Source organism: Salmo salar, chromosome ssa20 (genome assembly GCF_905237065.1).
Source record: "Salmo salar chromosome ssa20, Ssal_v3.1, whole genome shotgun sequence".
Taxonomy (NCBI): domain Eukaryota; kingdom Metazoa; phylum Chordata; class Actinopteri; order Salmoniformes; family Salmonidae; genus Salmo; species Salmo salar.
In genome coordinates, this window is record NC_059461.1 from 93,290,573 (window position 1) to 93,312,919 (window position 22,347).

General features: G+C 45.1%; 2 protein-coding genes across 11 annotated transcripts in view; one reads left to right on the forward strand and one right to left on the reverse strand.

Annotated features, from left to right (window-relative positions):
- The window catches only part of LOC123729199 (dentin sialophosphoprotein-like), a 73,591-nt gene extending 64,170 nt beyond the window's left edge, over positions 1-9,421 (reverse strand). Inside the window, exon 1 of the mRNA XM_045703431.1 lies at positions 9,357-9,421. Coding sequence (XP_045559387.1) covers positions 9,357-9,421 — 65 coding nt within the window. The remainder of the gene's footprint in view (positions 1-9,356) is intronic.
- A 2,285-nt stretch (positions 9,422-11,706) lies between these two features.
- Positions 11,707-22,347, forward strand: part of tenm4 (teneurin transmembrane protein 4) — a 649,554-nt gene continuing 638,913 nt past the window's right edge. For 7 of the 10 annotated variants that reach the window (XM_045704148.1, XM_045704149.1, XM_045704150.1 and 4 more), the window contains exon 1: positions 11,707-12,131. The gene's annotated coding sequence lies outside the window, so the exon portion shown is untranslated. The remainder of the gene's footprint in view (positions 12,132-22,347) is intronic. The other 3 variants (XM_045704153.1, XM_045704156.1, XM_045704154.1) reach the window with 1 other exon arrangement.

Genomic DNA, 22,347 nt, shown 5'->3' on the forward strand with positions numbered 1-22,347 from the left:
ACTCTACCCACACTGACTGGACTCTACACCCACACTGACTGGACTCTACCCACACTGACTGGACTCTACCCACACTGACTGGACTCTACCCACACACTGACTGGACTCTACCCACACACTGACAGGACTCTACCCCCACACTGACTGGACTCTACCCACACTCACTGGACTCTACCCACACTGACTGGACTCTACCCACACTGACTGGACTCTACACCCACTGACTGGACTCTACCCACACTGACTGGACTCTACCCTCACACTGACTGGACTCTACCCACACTGACTGGACTCTACACACACTGACTGGACTCTACCCACACTGACTGGACTCTACCCACACACTCACTGGACTCTACCCACACTGACTGGACTCTACCCACACTGACTGGACTCTACCCACACTCACTGGACTCTACCCACACTGACTGGACTCTACCCACACTGACTGGACTCTACCCACACTGACTGGACTCTACCCACACTGACTGGACTCTACCCTCACTGACTGGACTCTACCCCCACACTGACTGGACTCTACCCACACTGACTGGACTCTACCCTCACACTGACTGGACTCTACCCACACACTGACTGGACTCCACCCACACTGACTGGACTTTACACACACTGACTGGACTCTACCCTCACACTGACTGGACTCTACCCCCACTGACTGGACTCTACCCACACTGACTGGACTCTACCCACACACTGACTGGACTCTACCCACACTGACTGGACTCTACCCACACACTGACTGGACTCTACCCACACACTGACTGGACTCTACCCTCACACTGAATGGACTCTACCCACACACTGACTGGACTCTACCCACACTGACTGGACTCTACCCACACTGACTGGACTCCACCCACACTGACTGGACTCTACCCACACTGACTGGACTCTACCCACACTGACTAGACTCTACCCACACTGACTGGACTCTACCCCCACACTGACTGGACTCTACCCACACTGACTGGACTCTACCCACACTGACTGGACTCTACACCCACACTGACTGGACTCTACCCACACTGACTGGACTCTACCCACACTGACTGGACTCTACCCACACACTGACTGGACTCTACCCACACACTGACAGGACTCTACCCCCACACTGACTGGACTCTACCCACACTGACTGGACTCTACCCACACTCACTGGACTCTACCCACACTGACTGGACTCTACCCACACTGACTGGACTCTACCCTCACACTGACTGGACTCTACCCCCACACTCACTGGACTCTACCCACACTGACTGGACTCTACCCACACTCACTGGACTCTACCCACACTGACTGGACTCTACCCACACTGACTGGACTCTACCCACACTCACTGGACTCTACCCACACTCACTGGACTCTACCCACACTCACTGGACTCTACCCACACTCACTGGACTCTACCCACACACTCACTGGACTCTACCCACACTGACTGGACTCTACCCACACTGACTGGACTCTACCCACACTGACTGGACTCTACCCACACTTACTGGACTCTACCCACACTGACTGGACTCTACCCTCACTGACTGGACTCTACCCCCACACTGACTGGACTCTACCCACACTGACTGGACTCTACCCTCACACTGACTGGACTCTACCCCCACACTGACTGGACTCCACCCACACTGACTGGACTCTACCCACACTGACTGGACTCTACCCTCACACTGACTGGACTCTACCCCCACTGACTGGACTCTACCCACACTGACTGGACTCTACCCACACACTGACTGGACTCTACCCACACACTGACTGGACTCTACCCTCACACTGAATGGACTCTACCCACACACTGACTGGACTCTACCCACACTGACTGGACTCTACCCACACTGACTGGACTCTACCCACACTGACTGGACTCTACCCACACTGACTGGACTCTACCCTCACTGACTGGACTCTACCCCCACACTGACTGGACTCTACCCACACTGACTGGACTCTACCCTCACACTGACTGGACTCTACCCACACACTGACTGGACTCCACCCACACTGACTGGACTCTACCCACACTGACTGGACTCTACCCCACACTGACTGGACTCTACCCCCACTGACTGGACTCTACCCACACTGACTGGACTCTACCCACACACTGACTGGACTCTACCCACACACTGACTGGACTCTACCCACACACTTACTGGACTCTACCCTCACACTGAATGGACTCTACCCACACAGTGACTGGACTCTACCCACACTGACTGGACTCTACCCACACTGGCTGGACTCTACCCACACTGACTGGACTCCACCCACACTGACTGGACTCTACCCACACTGACTGGACTCTACCCACACTGACTAGACTCTACCCACACTGACTGGACTCTACCCCCACACTGACTGGACTCTACCCACACTGACTGGACTCTACCCACACTGACTGGACTCTACACCCACACTGACTGGACTCTACCCACACTGACTGGACTCTACCCACACTGACTGGACTCTACCCACACACTGACTGGACTCTACCCACACACTGACAGGACTCTACCCCCACACTGACTGGACTCTACCGACACTGACTGGACTCTACCCACACTCACTGGACTCTACCCACACTGACTGGACTCTACCCACACTGACTGGACTCTACCCTCACACTGACTGGACTCTACCCCCACACTCACTGGACTCTACCCACACTGACTGGACTCTACCCACACTCACTGGACTCTACCCACACTGACTGGACTCTACCCACACTGACTGGACTCTACCCACACTCACTGGACTCTACCCACACTCACTGGACTCTACCCACACACTCACTGGACTCTACCCACACTGACTGGACTCTACCCACACTGACTGGACTCTACCCACACTGACTGGACTCTACCCACACTGACTGGACTCTACCCTCACACTGACTGGACTCTACCCCCACTGACTGGACTCTACCCACACTGACTGGACTATACCCACACACTGACTGGACTCTACCCACACACTGACTGGACTCTACCCTCACACTGAATGGACTCTACCCACACACTGACTGGACTCTACCCACACTGACTGGACTCTACCCACACTGACTGGACTCTACCCACACTGACTGGACTCTACCCACACTGACTGGACTCTACCCTCACACTGACTGGACTCTACCCCCACACTCACTGGACTCTACCCACACTGACTGGACTCTACCCACACTCACTGGACTCTACCCACACTGACTGGACTCTACCCACACTGACTGGACTCTACCCACACTCACTGGACTCTACCCACACTCACTGGACTCTACCCACACTCACTGGACTCTACCCACACACTCACTGGACTCTACCCACACTGACTGGACTCTACCCACACTGACTGGACTCTACCCACACTGACTGGACTCTACCCACACTGACTGGACTCTACCCTCACACTGACTGGACTCTACCCCCACTGACTGGACTCTACCCACACTGACTGGACTATACCCACACACTGACTGGACTCTACCCACACACTGACTGGACTCTACCCTCACACTGAATGGACTCTACCCACACACTGACTGGACTCTACCCACACTGACTGGACTCTACCCACACTGACTGGACTCTACCCACACTGACTGGACTCTACCCACACTGACTGGACTCTACCCTCACTGACTGGACTCTACCCCCACACTGACTGGACTCTACCCACACTGACTGGACTCTACCCTCACACTGACTGGACTCTACCCACACACTGACTGGACTCCACCCACACTGACTGGACTCTACCCACACTGACTGGACTCTACCCTCACACTGACTGGACTCTACCCCCACTGACTGGACTCTACCCACACTGACTGGACTCTACCCACACACTGACTGGACACTACCCACACACTGACTGGACTCTACCCACACACTTACTGGACTCTACCCTCACACTGAATGGACTCTACCCACAAACTGACTGGACTCTACCGACACTGACTGGACTCTACCCACACTGACTGGACTCTACCCACACTGACTGGATTCCACCCACACTGACTGGACTCTACCCACACTGACTGGACTCTACCCACACTGACTAGACTCTACCCACACTGACTGGACTCTACCCCCACACTGACTGGACTCTACCCACACTGACTGGACTCTACCCACACTGACTGGACTCTACCCACACTGACTGGACTCTACCCACACACTGACTGGACTCTACCCACACACTGACAGGACTCTACCCCCACACTGACTGGACTCTACCCACACTGACTGGACTCTACCCACACTCACTGGACTCTACCCACACTGACTGGACTCTACCCACACTGACTGGACTCTACCCTCACACTGACTGGACTCTACCCCCACACTCACTGGACTCTACCCACACTGACTGGACTCTACCAACACTCACTGGACTCTACCCACACTGACTGGACTGTACCCACACTGACTGGACTCTATCTGGATTCTATCTATCCTGTTGCCTAGTCCCCTACCTATATTTAAATGCTGTAGTTTAAATGCTGTAAAATTCCCTCGTACCCCATCACACGACTCGGTGCTGGTACTTCCTGTGTATAGCCATGTTATTTTCTACTTCCTGTATATAGCCATGTTATTTTCTCCTCCCTGTATATAGCCATGTTATTTTATACTTCCTGTATATAGCCATGTTATTTTCTCCTCCCTGTATATAGCCATGTTATTTTATACTTCCTGTATATAGCCATGTTATTTTCTACTTCCTGTATATAGCCATGTTATTTTATACTTCCTGTATATAGCCATGTTATTTTCTACTTCCTGTATATAGCCATGTTGTTTTCTACTTCCTGTATATAGCCATGTTGTTTTCTACTTCTTGTATATAGCCATGTTATTTTATACTTCCTGTATATAGCCATGTTGTTTTCTACTTCCTGTATATAGCCATGTTGTTTTCTACTTCTTGTATATAGCCATGTTATTTTATACTTCCTGTATATAGCCATGTTATTTAATACTTCCTGTATATAGCCATGTTATATTCTACTTCCTGTATATAGCCATGTTGTTTTCTACTTCCTGTATATAGCCATGTTGTTTTCTACTTCCTGTATATAGCCATGTTATTTTCTACTTCCTGTATATAGCCATGTTGTTTTCTACTTCCTGTATATAGCCATGTTATTTTCTACTTCCTGTATATAGCCATGTTGTTTTCTACTTCCTGTATATAGCCATGTTATTTTCTACTTCCTGTATATAGCCATGTTGTTTTCTACTTCCTGTATATAGCCATGTTATTTTCTACTTCCTGTATATAGCCATGTTGTTTTCTACTTCCTGTATATAGCCATGTTGTTTTCTACTTCCTGTATATAGCCATGTTATTTTCTACTTCCTGTATATAGCCATGTTGTTTTCTACTTCCTGTATATAGCCATGTTATTTTTATTCACTAAATATGTATTCCTCTTGTCACTATTTGCTTATTCTATTTTATACAAATCTTTATCTGTAACTCTGTTGGGAAGTAAGCATGTCACTGTTAGTGTGCACGTGTCATGAATGAGCAATATATTTAAAGTGCCTTTGAACGGGGTGTGGTAGTAGGTACCAGGCGCACCCGGTTTGAGTGTGTCAAGAACTGCAATGCTGCTGTTTTTTTTCTTCTCTCACTCTGAACAGTGTCCTGTGTGTATCAAGAATGGTCCACCACCCGAAGGACTGGTATACTCGGTGTGGTTCACCTTCACACTCCATGTATTGTTCCTATTGAAAACGGACTCTATCCACATTTCTGTCCACACAGAGTTGCCTACGCCTCTCAGACTGTGGTGTTAATATAGCCCTGTTATCACCAACCTGCACACTACACTGAAAACCCTGCTGCTGAAGAAGCCTAGAGACTCTAGTCTGAAGGCCTTGATCATCGCCAGGCCAGGGAGGCTTTGAAGTTAAACGTTTCACTGAGTAATCAACCCTTTTGTGATATTCCATCTTCACCCCACTCAAAACACTTCCTGATAATGCACTGACATGTAACCAAAACATGTCCTCATTACATTCCCTATAGTGGTAAATTAAATAGGGTGCACTATATAGGGAATAGGGTGCACTATATAGGGAATAGGGTGCACTATATAGGGAATAGGGTGCACTATATAGGGAATAGGGTGCACTATATAGGGAATAGGGTGCACTATATATAGGGAATAGGGTGCACTATATAGGGAATAGGGTGCACTATATAGGGAATAGGGTGCACTATATAGGGAATAGGGTGCACTATATAGGGAATAGGGTGCACTATATAGGGAATAGGGTGCACTATATATAGGGAATAGGGTGCACTATATATAGGGAATAGGGTGCACTATATAGGGAATAGGGTGCACTATATATAGGGAATAGGGTGCACTATATATAGGGAATAGGGTGCACTATATAGGGTATAGGGTGCACTATATAGGGAATAGGGTACACTATGTAGGGAATAGGGTGCACTATATATAAGGAATAGGGTACACTATGTAGGGAATAGGGTGCACTATATATAAGGAATAGGGTGCACTATATAGGGAATAGGGTGCACTATATAGGGAATAGGGTGCACTATATAGGGAATAGGATGCACTATATATAAGGAATAGGGTGCACTATATAGGGAATAGGGTGCACTATATAGGGAATAGGGTGCACTATATAGGGAATAGGGTGCACTATATGGGGAATAGGGTGCACTATATAGGGAATAGGGTGCACTATATAGGGAATAGGGTGCACTATATAGGGAATACGGTGCACTATATAAGGAATAGGGTGCACTATATATAGGGAATAGGGTGCACTATATAGGGAATACGGTGCACTATATAGGGAATACGGTGCACTATATAGGGAATAGGGTGCACTATATAAGGAATAGGGTGCACTATATATAGGGAATAGGGTGCACTATATAGGGAATAGGGTGCACTATATAGGGAATAGGGTGCACTATATAGGGAATAGGGTGCACTATATAAGGAATAGGGTGCACTATATAGGAAATAGGGTGCCATTTGGGACACATTTTCAGAAATGGTGCAGTCAGACTACCTACCTACAGTGCCTTCATAAAGTATTCCTACCCCTTGACTTATTTTGTTGTGTTACAGCCTGAATTAAAAATGTCTTAAATAGATTTGTATTTCACACACATCTACACACAATACCCTCATAATGACAGTGTTTTTAGAAGTGTTGGCAAATTTATTGAAAATTAAATACAGAAATATCTAATTTACGTATGTATTCACACCCCAGAGCATGTTTAGCATCACTCTGCCAGCGATTACAGCTGTGAGTCTTTCTGGGTAAGTCTCTAAGAGCTATGCACACCTGGACTGTACAATATTTGCACATTATTCTTTAAAGAATTCTTTAAGCTGTCAATTTGGTTGTTGAACACTGCTAGACAGCCATTTGCAAGTCTTGCCATAGATTTTGAAGCCGATTTAAGTGAAAACTCTTAACTAGGCAACTCAAGAACATTCAATGTCGTCTTGGTAAGCAACTCCAGTGTAGATTTGGCCTTGTGCTTTAGGTTATTGTCCTGCTAAAAAGTGAATTTGTCTCCCGGTGTCTGTTGGAAAGCAGACTGAACCAGGTTTTCCTCTAGGATTATGCCTGTGCTTGGCTCTATTCCGTTTATTTTTTATCTTAAACTCCTTGCAGATGACAAGCAAAACCATAACATGATGCAGCCACCACCATGCTTGAAAATATGAAGAGTGGTACCAGGTGATGTGTTGGATTTGCCCCAAACATAATGCTTTGTATTCAGGACATAAAGTTAATTTATTTACCACATTTATTGCAGTTTTACTTTAGTACCTTGTTGCAAACAGGATGCATGTTTTGGAATATTTGTGTTCTGTACAGGCTTCCTTCTTTTCACTCTGTCGTTTAGGTTAGTATTGTGGAGTAACTACAATGTTGTTGATCCATCCTCAGTTTTCTCCCATCACAGCCATTAAACTCTGTAACTGTTTTAAAGTCACCATTGGCCTCATGGTGAAATCCCTGAGCGGTTTCCTTCCTCTCCGGCAACTGAGTTAGGAAGGACGCCTGTATCTTTGTAGTGACTGGGTGTATCGATATACCATCCATAGTGTAATTAATAACTTCACCATGCTCAAGGGATATTCAATGTCTGCTTTTTATTGTATTTTTACCCATCTACCAATAGGTGCCCTTCTTTGCAATTCACTCGAAAACCTCCCTGGTCTTTGTGTTTGAAATTCACTGCTCGACTGAGGGACCTTACAGATAATTGTATGTGGTGGGGGTACAGAGATGAGGTAGTCATTAAAAAATCATGGTAAACACTATTATTGAACACAGAGTGATTCCATACAACTTATTATATGACTTGGTAAGCACATGTTTACTCCTGGACTTATTTAGGCTTAACAAAGGAGTTGAATACTTATTGACTCATCACATTTCAGCTTTACATTTTTCATTCATTTGTAAAACATTTTAAAAAAAAAATTAATTCCACTTTGACATGTTGGGGTATTGTGTGTAGGCCAGTCACAAAACATCTCAATTTAATCCATTTTAAATTCAGGCTGTTACACACAACAACAAAAAAAAAGATTTAGAAAACGTCCAAGGTGTGTGAATACTTTCTGAAGGCACTGTATGTCCTCTCAATACGTCTACATTCTCTATAAAACATACATGATGGAACCAATTGTAACTCTGACAAAATGGAGGTAATGCATTTCAATGGTCTTCGAGAGTTGTGCAGTGACAGAAATACTTACATTTCACATATTTTTTCCACACTTCAATTTTTTTTTTTTTTTAAATCAACATTGGTTTTGTACGACCTGTATTTATTAGGAATGTTTCTGTGACTGTGTCAAATCAAACAGACAAGGCCTAACTAACCAAACACCTGCGGACAGCATCGTCAACCCATGGGACTCTTTTATAATGAGACTCAGTGTGCGTCCCAAACGGAATTCTATTTCCTTTATCGCCCCCCCTATGAGCCTTGGTCAAAACGTAGTGCACTATAAAGGGAATAAGGGTACCATTTGGGACGGACCCTCAGCTGGGTCCTTTCTTCCTGTTGTCTATATCACCGGAGGGTTTCGTCTCAGAACCCCACAATGACACAACCACAATCCCAATCCCAGGCTGCTGACGGCTAGCTCCAGTCCTGCCTCTTTACATCTAAAAGCATATTTAACTTTTTACTCATCCATTGACAGGCTGTGTGAGCTGGTGAGCAGTAAGACCCTAAGCCAGGCCCAGATTAGCTTTAAGGGGATAAAGCAGTGAATTAAAGCCCACACATACCTCCTCTTCTCCCTCCTCTCCTCTCCTTCTCCCTGGCCTCTGTTGTTCCCAGGGCCACCATACATACTTCCAGAGCTAGGGACCATTCTTTTGAAACCAGGAACCAACGGCATTTTGGGTTTTAGGGGGGGAGGATTTAGGGACGGGAGTCATTTAAACATTGGGGGACAAAAGTAGTGTCAGGGTGAACAAGAGAATGGTTCTGTTCCTTTGTAACCTACTAATCTCTGGTACCGGTCTGGAGGATTTGGACCTGTGGTTGGGGGGGGGGTAACTTCTGGTCACATGTTGGTGGGTTTGTTCCTATGAAAACAACTCATATGTGAACTTCACACACACACACCTATACATAAACAAGACTCCTTTTTTTTCCCACAGCTAGAATTGTGATAATTATACGTTGAATTGATTCTCCATAATTGTTCATTTAACTTTTATTTAACCAGGGTCTCATTTACAAGAGTGCCCAGGGAACAATAATCAACAGAATCAGTCTCAAAAACCACACAATAAATGTAGAATGACACATTATAACAAATCAAATAAAAAAAATTTTAAAAGCGACAGATAAAAGTAGACATCAACCAAAAGAAGTGCAGTTGTCCTTCGCCACGTTCCTCACCAAAGTCCCATACTGACCCTTCCAGACCGGAGAGTCAAGCCTCAGAATGGCCTGCTGTTTATTCCATGTGCTAGGGCCACAATAACAATACTACACAAAAATATAATCGCAACATGCAACAATTTCAAAGATTTTACTGAGTTACAGTTCATATAAGGAAATCAGTTCATTTAAATAAATTCATTAGGCCCTAATCAATTTCACATGACTGGGAATACAGATATGCATCTGTTGATCACAGATACCTTAAAACAAAGGTAGTGGCGTCGATCAGAAAACCAGTCAGTATCTGGTGTGACCCTACATTTGTCTCATGCAGCGCGACACATCTCCTTTGCATAGAGTTGAACCAGGCTGTTGATTGTGGCCTGTAAAATGGTGTCCAACTCCTCTTCAATGGCTGTGCGGAGTTGCTGGATATTGGCGTGAACTGGAACACGCTGTCATACATGTCGATCCAGAGCATCCCAAACATGCTCAATGGGTGACATGTCTGGTGAGTATGCAGGTCGTGGAAGAACGGGTACATTTTCAGCTTCTAGGAATTGTGTACAGATCCTTGTTGCATGGGGGCTGTGCATTATCATGCTGAAACATGAGGTGATGGCGGAGGATGAATGGCACAACAATGGGCCTCGGGATCTCGTCACGGCATCTCTGGGCATTCAAATTGTCATCGATAAAATACAATTGTGTTTGTTGTCTGTAGCTTATGCCTGCCTATAACCATAACCCCACCGCCACTCTGTTCACAACGTTGACATCAACAAACTGCTCGCCCTTTACGATGTCATACACACGGTCTGCGGTTGTGAGGCCGGTTGGACATACTACCAAATTCTTTAAAAACTATGTTGGAAAACTATGCTTATAGTAGAGGAATTAACATTCAATTATCTGGCAACAGCTCTGGTGGCCATTCTTGCAGTCAACATGCCAATTGCAATCTCCCTGAAAACTTGAGACATCTATGGCATTGTGTTGTGTGACAAAATTGCACATTTTAGACTGGCCTTTTATTGTCCCCAGCACAAGGTGCACCTGTGTAATGTTCATGCTGTTTAATCAGCTTCTTGATATGCCACACCTGTCAGGTGGATGGATTATCTTGGCAAAGGAGAAATGCAGGAATGTAAACAAATCTGTGCACAACATTTGAGAGAAATAAGCTTTTTGTGCATATAGAACATTTCTGGCATCTTTTATTTCAGCTCATGAAAAATGGGACCAAAACTTTATATTTTAGTATAAAATCAATCTTCCCAAACTCTGTGGAGTTATTTCCCCATTATAGAATATAAACCTGTGAATAATACATGTTAATATTATATTTGGTGTTATTATCAAACAATGTTTCATTAGAAAAATGAATATCTATCGATGTTGGCTATGAAATTTATAATGAAAACTCTACAAGGAAAAAATAGCTTGGCTAAGTCAGAAGTTATGCTTTCTCTTATGGTTGGTTAGCTTCGATAGCCCCCTCTATTCCACGGTTATACTAGGCTACAATCAGTAGGATACTATTTTAAAACGAGCTATATGTACTCTACCAAATGTTACCCCCCCCCCCCCCACTGCTTTACATCTCTTTATGAATAGGGATAATGAGAACAGTCAGAAAATATGATATGGACAGATGTAGATGGGTACCGAAGGGGGCGACCACTCCACGCACACCCCTTTTCTCCTCCATGGTACGAACCGGTTTTGTAAATCGTGAGTTCTCTGCTTGGTTGCCATTCCTCGGCTGTGCTGCTGGTTTGCAGCTTCACCACTCTCTCTGTGCACTGTGTGACTCAACGTGTGACTGTGTTTAGGGACTTATTCCTGCCATTTATCTCCGATTCTTCAGCTCTTCATTTCTTCTGTTTTGTTTTTTCTGACCACAAATAGGCCCGCGGGTTTATGTAGTAGTTTTTATTTTATTATTATTATTATTATACATAAACTGCGTTTCCATTGATCCCCTTCGGTTTGTGATGGCGATACGTTTCTGTTCCGCGACTCCGGCAGTGATGAGGAGAGAGCTGTTTTGATCTACACTTCTAACGGAAGAAATAACAACTCTACCGGAACGGAAATCATTTTCTAGTCTTGGGGCGATTCATTCCAAATAACGACGTGTATACGTTGGATGTGTCTTCGGAATGGTAAGGATATTTATTAGGGAAATGTGCATGATGTTGCAAAACAGCTGTACGCGAGCATCATGCAGCAGAAATTGCGTACAGGGGCTCGGGCTCCGGTTGAATCCAAATGATTTATCGGTTGAAGTCCCGGATCGTGAACGTTAAACTGCAGATAAGAATTCTCATCGCTAGTCTACCCAAGGAGCCCCATTTCAGAGCTGTTCATGTACTTTAACGACTGGAGAATGCTGAATTGTGCATTTTGACACAGATAGGATAATGCACGGTTTTTGGTAGACTACTGTACGGTCCCTGTGTAGCGGATAAGACGTTGGTCATTTACCGGGCTACCGTAGCTTTACCGACAGGGTTGCCTGAATTGTGTCTAGGTACAAAGCCGATGTCTACGTCGTGTCGGGTTGAATACACTTGAATTTGATCTAATGTTTCACAATGTATCTCTTCGATTTCTTTAGAAATGTGTGTCAGGGGGTGATTGAGTCGGTGCAGACAACACGGTGAACCATTTTGCGTGGGGTAGGTGGCTGAAAAATCCTGGCTGAGAAAACCCTCAACTCCCTTTTCTTATACCGACGCGGAGTTCAGGGTACCTCAGCTACCTAAAGACAAGAATCAATTCCAATAGTCTGAATCCTGATGAGGATGAAGTCGGATGATCAATGGAACCTATAATAGATATGACAGAAATGTACTGTATATTTTCATAGTACTTTTACTGGCAAGGTTTTTTCCTTAGCTGCGATATAACAGCACATACTAGACTCTATGCGACTTGGGTGGCCATGTCATTTTAATATCACTAGGCTTTGCTCCCCAATGCTAATAATATCTATTTAATAATATTATGGACTTAAGACTTCCAGAAGATTTTAATCAATCAATTACATCAATCACTGCTACACCATTTAGCCTATATAACATTAACTTTGTTCAATACTGAAATATCTGAATTATCAAAAGCTTTAAATCATCTAGGGAATTGTTTATTACAATGGTTTATTTTATTGCAGGTTCAAAGAACTTAATGAGTGATTATTTTTGTTGTTGTTGGCTACTCTTGTGTTGTTTAAGCTGTTTGAAGTGTCATAATTAACGCTTCATAGTAATTTCCAATTGTTTAATTGATATTGGGAAATAAACAGCATTGCTTGGTTGGTTATTGTTATGAGAAAAGCATACTGATACACACACACACACACGCATGAACGCACGCACGCATGCACACACACACACACACACACACACACACACAGCATTTGGAAAGTATTCAGACCCCTTGACTTTTTCCACATTTTGTTACGTTACAGCCTTATTCTACAATGGATTAAATCGTTTCCCCCCCCATCAATCTACACACAATACCCCATAATGACATCACAATACCCCATAATGACATCACAATACCCCATAATGACATCACAATAATGACATCACAATACCCCATAATGACATCACAATACCCCATAATGACCAAGCAAAAACAAATTTTTGAAAATGTATTAAAAATAAAAAACTGAAATATCACATTTTATATTAGTACTCAGTACTTTGTTGAAGAACCTTTAGCAGTGATTACAGCCTCGAGTATTCGTGGGTATGACGCTACAAGCTTGGCACACCTGTATTTGGGGGAGTTTCTCCCATTCTTCTCTGCAGATCCTCTCAAGCTCTGTCAGGTTGGATGGAGAGCATTACTGCACAGCTATTTTCAGGTCTCTCCAGAAATGTTTGATCGGGTTCAAGTCTGGGTTCTGACTGGGCCACTCAAGGACATTCAGAGACTTGTCCCGAAGCCACTTTAGGTGCCTTTTAACAAACTCAAAGCAGGCTGTCATGTGCCTTTTTACTGACAAGTGGCTTCCGTCTGGCCACTCTACCATAAAGACCTGATTGGTGTAGTGATGCATAGATGTTTGTCCTTCTGGAAGGTTCTCCCATCTCCACAGAGGAACTCTGGAGCTCTGTCAGAGTGACCATCAGGTTCTTAGTCACCTCCCAGACCAAGGCCCTTCTCCCCCGATTGCTCAGTCTGGCTGGGCAGCCAGCTCTAGGAAGAGACTTGGTGGTTCCAAACTTCTTCCATTTAAGAATGATGGAGGCCACTGTGTTTTAGGGGACCTTCAACACTCATGAGTGGGCTCCTGAGTGGCACAGCGGTCTAAGGCACTGCATCTCTGTGCTAGAAGCATCCCTACAGACCCTGGTTCGATTCCAGGCTGTATCACACCCAGCCGTGATTGGGAGTCCCATAGGGCAGCGCACAATTGGCCCAGTGTCGTCTGGGTTAAGGTTTGGCCGGGGTAGGCCGTCATTGTAAATAAGAATTTGTTCTTAACTGACTTGACTAAATACTGCAACATTGTTTTGGTACCTTTCCCCAGATCTGTGCCTCGACACAATCATGTCTCGGAGCTCTACAGATAATTCCTTCGACCTCATGGCTTGGTTTTTGCTCTGACGTGTACTGTCAACTGTGGGACCTTATATAGAATAAGGCTGTGTAACGTAACAAAATGTGGAAAAAGTCAAGAGGTCAGGAAACTTTCCAAATGTGCTGTATATATACACACACACACACACACACACACACACACACACACACACACACACACACACACACACACACACACACACACACACACACACACACACACACACACACACACACACACACACTGAAACGGTATTAAAAAAAGGCTTCCCTGAATCACCTATCTGGTCCCAGGCATGTTGCATTCAGAGCCAGGCTTATTTCTGAAGGCTCCCAAGCCTCAGCCTCACATCATGTCCTCTTTTTGTTACCTCTGAATCAAACCCTCTGCTGGTAGTTGAGCTCCCTAAGAGCTAAGGGCTTCGCTGCTTTGTGCAAAAGCCCACAAGTGCTTCAATAGGCTGTAGTGGGTTCGGTGTCTTGACCTCAGGTCTACCGGGGGACTCAAGAGTTGTGCTCTGTGGAGGAAGAGAGGGAGTGAGGAGTTAAATGAGAAGTCCCGTCGGAGGTTGACCTTTGTTAGGAATGGCCTGTTTTCCCCGCGGCCGTAATTGTCCTGCTTGATGAGCAATGAGGGACGAGAGGGCCACAGCCTCGGCAGCAACACACACACACACACACACACACACACACACACACACACACACACACACACACACACACACACACACAGTCCTGGGCATGAAGACAAAACAATCTGGCTCATATCAGCTGCTTTTGTTCTGGTCGGGGTGATTTCTCTTTTGCAGAGAGGAATGAACTTCACTGCTGTGAAAAATATTATTTAAAATAAGATATTAAATAAGAATCAACATATTCAAATGTTTTGGTCTACTATCAAATTGCTGTACATTCACAATGCCCCAGAGTGTGGAGATTGGGCATCCAGCTGCAGTGCTGCCTGATTGGTTGGTTACATTTCATAAACCAATTGGCTTGTTTCAATTAATCTCAACAATAATGGAGAGAAAACAATGACTTGGTTCCATATCTCTCTCTCTCTCTCTCTCTCTCTCTCTCTCTCTCTCTCTCTCTCTCTCTCTCTCTCTCCTCCCTCCCTCTCTCTCTCTCTCTCTCTCTCTCTCTCTCTCTCTCTCTCTCTCTTCCCCCTCCCTCCCTCCCTCCTCTCCCCTCTCCCTCCCTCTCTCTGCCAGGAGTTAACCAGGGGATACTTATTATGTCATAATTGTTCATAAAACTTTACAGCCAAGTCATTTAGTAATTTGTGGTCAGGTCAATAAGGGTAGCTGCAAAGGTATTTTAACATTTAAGGAGGCCAGGCTTGAATTCAAAGGAAATTGACATGTATTTGTGAAATGCTGTACACCTCTATTTTACTTGTCTATAAATTGCCCTTAATACAGTCCCTCCACACCAATGCCAGACTCTGAAAGGAACTCTGGAACGCGAGAAAGCTGGAGCACAGGCCTATATCGTTTGTTGAGATAAACTGACACGTATTGGTGAAGTGCTGTGCACCTCTGCTTTACCTCATCCTGATTACCTCTAGTCTCTTGTGACAGATTTAACATTAGGTTCCCTGAGATTAGACTTCCTCAATCAATCAATCAATCAAATCAAATGTATTTATAAAGCCCTTCTTACATCAGCTGATGTCACAAAGTGCTGTACAGACACCCAGCCTAAAACCCCAAACAGCAAGCAATGCAGGTTTAGAAGCACGGTGGCTAGGAAAAACTCCCTAGTCTCTTGTGACAGATTTAACATTAGGTTCCCTGAGATTAGACTGCCCCTAAAATGTGTGATGCCAGGATGGAGGTTCCCCTTACCAGGCCTATATACAGTACCAGTCAAAAGTTTGGATACACCTACTCATTCCAGGGTTTTTCTTTATCAAAACTATGAAATAACACATATGGAATCATGTAGTAACCAAAAAAACTGTTAAAACAAATCAAAATATATTTTATATTTGAGATTCTTCAAAATAGCCACCCTTTGCCTTGATGACAGCTTTGCACACTCTTGGCTTTCTCTCAACCAGTTTCATGAGGTAGTCACCTGGAATGCATTTCAATTAACAGGTGTGCCTTGTTAAAAAGTTAATTTGTGGAATTTCTTTCCTTCTTAATGCGTTTGAGCCAATCAGTTGTGTTGTGACAAGTTAGGGGTGGTATACAGAAGATCACCCTATTTGGTAAAAGACCAAGTCCATATTATGGCAAGAACAGCTCCAATAAGCAAAAAGAAACAACAGTCCATCATTGCTTTAAGACATGACTGTCAGTCAATCAGGAAAATCTCAAGAACTTTGAACGTTTCTTCAAATGCAGTCGCAAAAACCATCAAGCGCTATGATGAAACTGTCTCTCATGAGGACCGCCACAGGAAAGGAAGACCCAGAGTTACCTCTGCTGCAGAGGATAAGTTCATTAGAGTTACCAGCCTCAGAAGTTGCAGCCCAAATAAATGCTTCACAGAGTTCAAGTAACCAACACATCTCAACATCAACTGTTCAGAGGAGACTGTGTGAATCAGGCCTTCATGGTCGAATTGCTGCAAAGAAACCACTACTAAAGGACACCAATAAGAAGAAAAAATCTATTTAAACTTTTTGGAGTCCTGACCAAATTTACATAGAAAATGTGAGTTATAGATCTGCCATTCTCATTTAAAAGCAAGTCTAAGAAGTGTTGATATGTTCTATGTGCACTATTTCTGTGCTTCCCGTTCTTAAGTTTAGTTTTTGCGTCTTTTACTTTCGGTTTTGTCCACAAGCTTCAAACAGCTGAAAATACAATATTTCTGGTTATATTGAAATAAATGTCTCAGTGGTTTAGATGGTACAATGATTCTCAGTGGTTTAGATGGTACACTGATTCTCAGTGGTTTAGATGGTACAGGGATTATATCCCTATATCCTGTCTGAGTTAAAGCACCTGAGTGATCAACATTCCCTGTGTCATTCAGTACCAGTCCTACCAGGCTGACGGTGTCAGTACCAGTCCTACCAGGCTGACGGTGTCAGTACCAGTCCTACCAGGCTGACGGTGTCAGTACCAGTCCTACCAGGCTGACGGTGTCAGTACCAGTCCTACCAGGCTCACGGTGTCAGTACCAGTCCTACCAGGCTGACGGTGTCAGTACCAGTCCTACCAGACTCATGGTGTCAGTACCAGTCCTACCAGACTCATGGTGTCAGTACCAGTCCTACCGGACTCATGGTGTCAGTACCAGTCCTACCAGGCTGACGGTGTCAGTACCAGTCCTACCAGACTCATGGTGTCAGTACCAGTCCTACCAGGCTGACGGTGTCAGTACCAGTCCTACCAGGCTCACGGTGTCAGTACCAGTCCTACCAGGCTCATGGTGTCAGTCAGTACCAGTCCTACCAGGCTGACGGTGTCAGTACCAGTCCTACCAGGCTCACGGTGTCAGTACCAGTCCTACCAGGCTCATGGTGTCAGTCAGTACCAGTCCTACCAGGCTCACGGTGTCAGTACCAGTCCTACCAGGCTCATGGTGTCAGTCAGTACCAGTCCTACCAGGCTCATGGTGTCAGTCAGTACCAGTCCTACCAGACTCATGGTGTCAGTACCAGTCCTACCAGGCTGACGGTGTCAGTACCAGTCCTACCAGGCTGACGGTGTCAGTCAGTACCAGTCCTACCAGGCTCACGGTGTCAGTACCAGTCCTACCAGGCTGACGGTGTCAGTACCAGTCCTACCAGGCTCACGGTGTCAGTATCAGTCCTACCAGGCTGACGGTGTCAGTACCAGTCCTACCAGGCTGACGGTGTCAGTACCAGTCCTACCAGGCTGACGGTGTCAGTACCAGTCCTACCAGGCTGACGGTGTCAGTACCAGTCCTACCAGACTCATGGTGTCAGTACCAGTCCTACCAGGCTGACGGTGTCAGTACCAGTCCTACCAGACTAACGGTGTCAGTACCAGTCCTACCAGGCTGACGGTGTCAGTCAGTACCAGTCCTACCAGGCTGACGGTGTCAGTACCAGTCCTACCAGGCTGACGGTGTCAGTACCAGTCCTACCAGACTCATGGTGTCAGTACCAGTCCTACCAGGCTGACGGTGTCAGTACCAGTCCTACCAGACTAACGGTGTCAGTACCAGTCCTACCAGGCTGACGGTGTCAGTCAGTACCAGTCCTACCAGGCTGACGGTGTCAGTACCAGTCCTACCAGGCTGACGGTGTCAGTACCAGTCCTACCAGGCTGACGGTGTCAGTCAGTACCAGTCCTACCAGGCTCATGGTGTCAGTCAGTACCAGTCCTACCAGGCTGACGGTGTCAGTACCAGTCCTACCAGGCTGACGGTGTCAGTACCAGTCCTACCAGGCTCATGGTGTCAGTACCAGTCCTACCAGGCTCATGGTGTCAGTACCAGTCCTACCAGGCTGACGGTGTCAGTCAGTACCAGTCCTACCAGGCTGACGGTGTCAGTACCAGTCCTACCAGGCTCATGGTGTCAGTACCAGTCCTACCAGGCTGACGGTGTCAGTCAGTACCAGTCCTACCAGGCTGACGGTGTCAGTCAGTACCAGTCCTACCAGGGTCATGGTGTCAGTACCAGTCCTACCAGGCTGACGGTGTCAGTACCAGTCCTACCAGGCTGACGGTGTCAGTACCAGTCCTACCAGGCTGACGGTGTCAGTACCAGTCCTACCAGGCTGACGGTGTCAGTCGTACCAGTCCTACCAGGCTGACGGTGTCAGTACCAGTCCTACCAGGCTGACGGTGTCAGTACCAGTCCTACCAGGCTGACGGTGTCAGTACCAGTCCTACCAGGCTGACGGTGTCAGTCAGTACCAGTCCTACCAGGCTCATGGTGTCAGTACCAGTCCTACCAGGCTGACGGTGTCAGTACCAGTCCTACCAGGCTGACGGTGTCAGTACCAGTCCTACCAGGCTGACGGTGTCAGTACCAGTCCTACCAGGCTCACGGTGTCAGTACCAGTCCTACCAGGCTGACGGTGTCAGTACCAGTCCTACCAGGCTGACGGTGTCAGTACCAGTCCTACCAGGCTGACGGTGTCAGTACCAGTCCTACCAGACTCATGGTGTCAGTACCAGTCCTACCAGGCTGACGGTGTCAGTACCAGTCCTACCAGGCTCATGGTGTCAGTACCAGTCCTACCAGGCTCATGGTGAGAGTAAGCAGGTTGCCTTTACAGCAGACCAGCTCAGCGCTTAGAGGGAGAGTTGGAAACTTGGAAACCGAACTTGAAACACGTGCTGGATGGATGTAGCCTATTCACACTGGCATGGCTTCATGCGTCAGCCAGGTCAATGGTACGGGAGCCAGGCCAATGGTACGTTAGCCAGGCCGATGGTACGGCAGCCAGGCCAATGGTACGGGAGCCAGGCCAATGGTACGTTAGCTAGGCCAATGGTACGGCAGCTAGGCCAATGGTACGGCAGCTAGGCCAATGGTACGTTAGCCAGGCCAATGGTACGGCAGCCAGGCCAATGGTACGTTAGCCAGGCCAATGGTACGGCAGCCAGGCCAACCTCCTACATCCTTTATAATTAAACATAATAATAATTGCCTGTCGTGAACTCACCAACCCCCTAACTAGAGCTGACTTTGGTGATATCTACTAGATACAGTAGACTCCTCCATTAGATAATAGATACAGCTATAGTAGACTCCTCCATTAGATAATAGATACAGCTATAGTAGACTCCTCCATTAGATAATAGATACAGCTATAGTAGACTCCTCCATTAGATAATAGATACAGCTACAGTAGACTCCTCCATTAGATAATAGATACAGCTACAGTAGACTCCTCCATTAGATAATAGATACAGTAGACTCCTCCATTAGATAATAGATACAGCTATAGTAGACTCCTCCATTAGATAATAGATATAGCTATAGTAGACTCCTCCATTAGATAATAGATACAGTAGACTCCTCCATTAGATAATAGATACAGCTACAGTAGACTCCTCCATTAGATAATAGATACAGTAGACTCCTCCATTAGATAATAGATACAGTAGACTCCTCCATTAGATAATAGATACAGCTACAGTAGACTCCTCCATTAGATACTAGATATAGTAGACTCCTCCATTAGATAATAGATACAGCTATAGTAGACTCCTCCATTAGATAATAGATACAGTAGACTCCTCCATTAAATAATAGATACAGCTATAGTAGACTCCTCCATTAGATAATAGATACAGCTATAGTAGACTCCTCCATTAGATAATAGATACAGCTACAGTAGACTCCTCCATTAGATAATAGATACAGTAGACTCCTCCATTAGATCATAGATACAGCTACAGTAGACTCCTCCATTAGATAATAGATACAGTAGACTCCTCCATTAGATAGATACAGCTACAGTAGACTCCTCCATTAGATAATAGATACAGTAGACTCCTCCATTAGATAATAGATACAGCTACAGTAGACTCCTCCATTAGATAATAGATACAGTAGACTCCTCCATTAGATAATAGATACAGTAGACTCCTCCATTAGATAATAGATACAGCTATAGTAGACTCCTCCATTAGATAATAGATACAGCTACAGTAGACTCCTCCATTAGATACTAGATATAGTAGACTCCTCCATTAGATAATAGATACAGCTATAGTAGACTCCTCCATTAGATAATAGATACAGTAGACTCCTCCATTAGATAATAGATACAGCTATAGTAGACTCCTCCATTAGATAGATACAGCTACAGTAGACTCCTCCATTAGATAATAGATACAGTAGACTCCTCCATTAGATAATAGATACAGCTACAGTAGACTCCTCCATTAGATAATAGATACAGTAGACTCCTCCATTAGATAATAGATACAGCTATAGTAGACTCCTCCATTAGATAATAGATACAGCTACAGTAGACTCCTCCATTAGATACTAGATATAGTAGACTCCTCCATTAGATAATAGATACAGCTATAGTAGACTCCTCCATTAGATAATAGATACAGTAGACTCCTCCATTAGATAATAGATACAGCTATAGTAGACTCCTCCATTAGATAATAGATACAGCTACAGTAGACGCCTCCATTAGATAATAGATATGTCTTAGGGGTCTATATATCATTGCCACTTTTTGTCAGGTAATGTATTAAGTTACTGTTAAAACCCTGTCTCCCCTTTCACCTTCCCAACATGGGACCTGTTAAAGGATGCTGTGATTGGAGGGAACGGGGGATGAGGAGAGGAGGAGTGGGAGGTGGAGTGGTGAGTGGGTTTCCCCCGGGGCACTATAGTTAGTCCAAGCTGCTTTCTTATATCCTGTTGATTTATAACACATACAGCTAATGGGGAGCCGTCACCATTACAGCTACTTACTGGACATGAAAGCTGGAAAAGGCATTGGCTCACATTGTTGTGGACAGACTGATTATAACTGACTCACAGATATTCTGTGATAGGTTTAGGACGATACAAGTCTGAATTGAAATCATAATTCCAACGTCCATGCTATGTGGATAACAGAAAAAGATTTTGAAATCCATCCCTCATAATATACCGTAAATGTGTTTTTGCTTTAATGCTGAGGGCGGTCTGCCAAATATTCAGTCTGTGTCCTTGGTGATCTAACTAAACTATTACTGTTTCAAAATCACATTTATTCAATTAACAATTTCCCACACATCTCAGCAAACCATCAACCCCACAAAATGTCCACAAATGTACTTTAATTTAATCCATTCCCATTCCCATGAATGTTGTATTGTTATCCAGCTCCGTGCC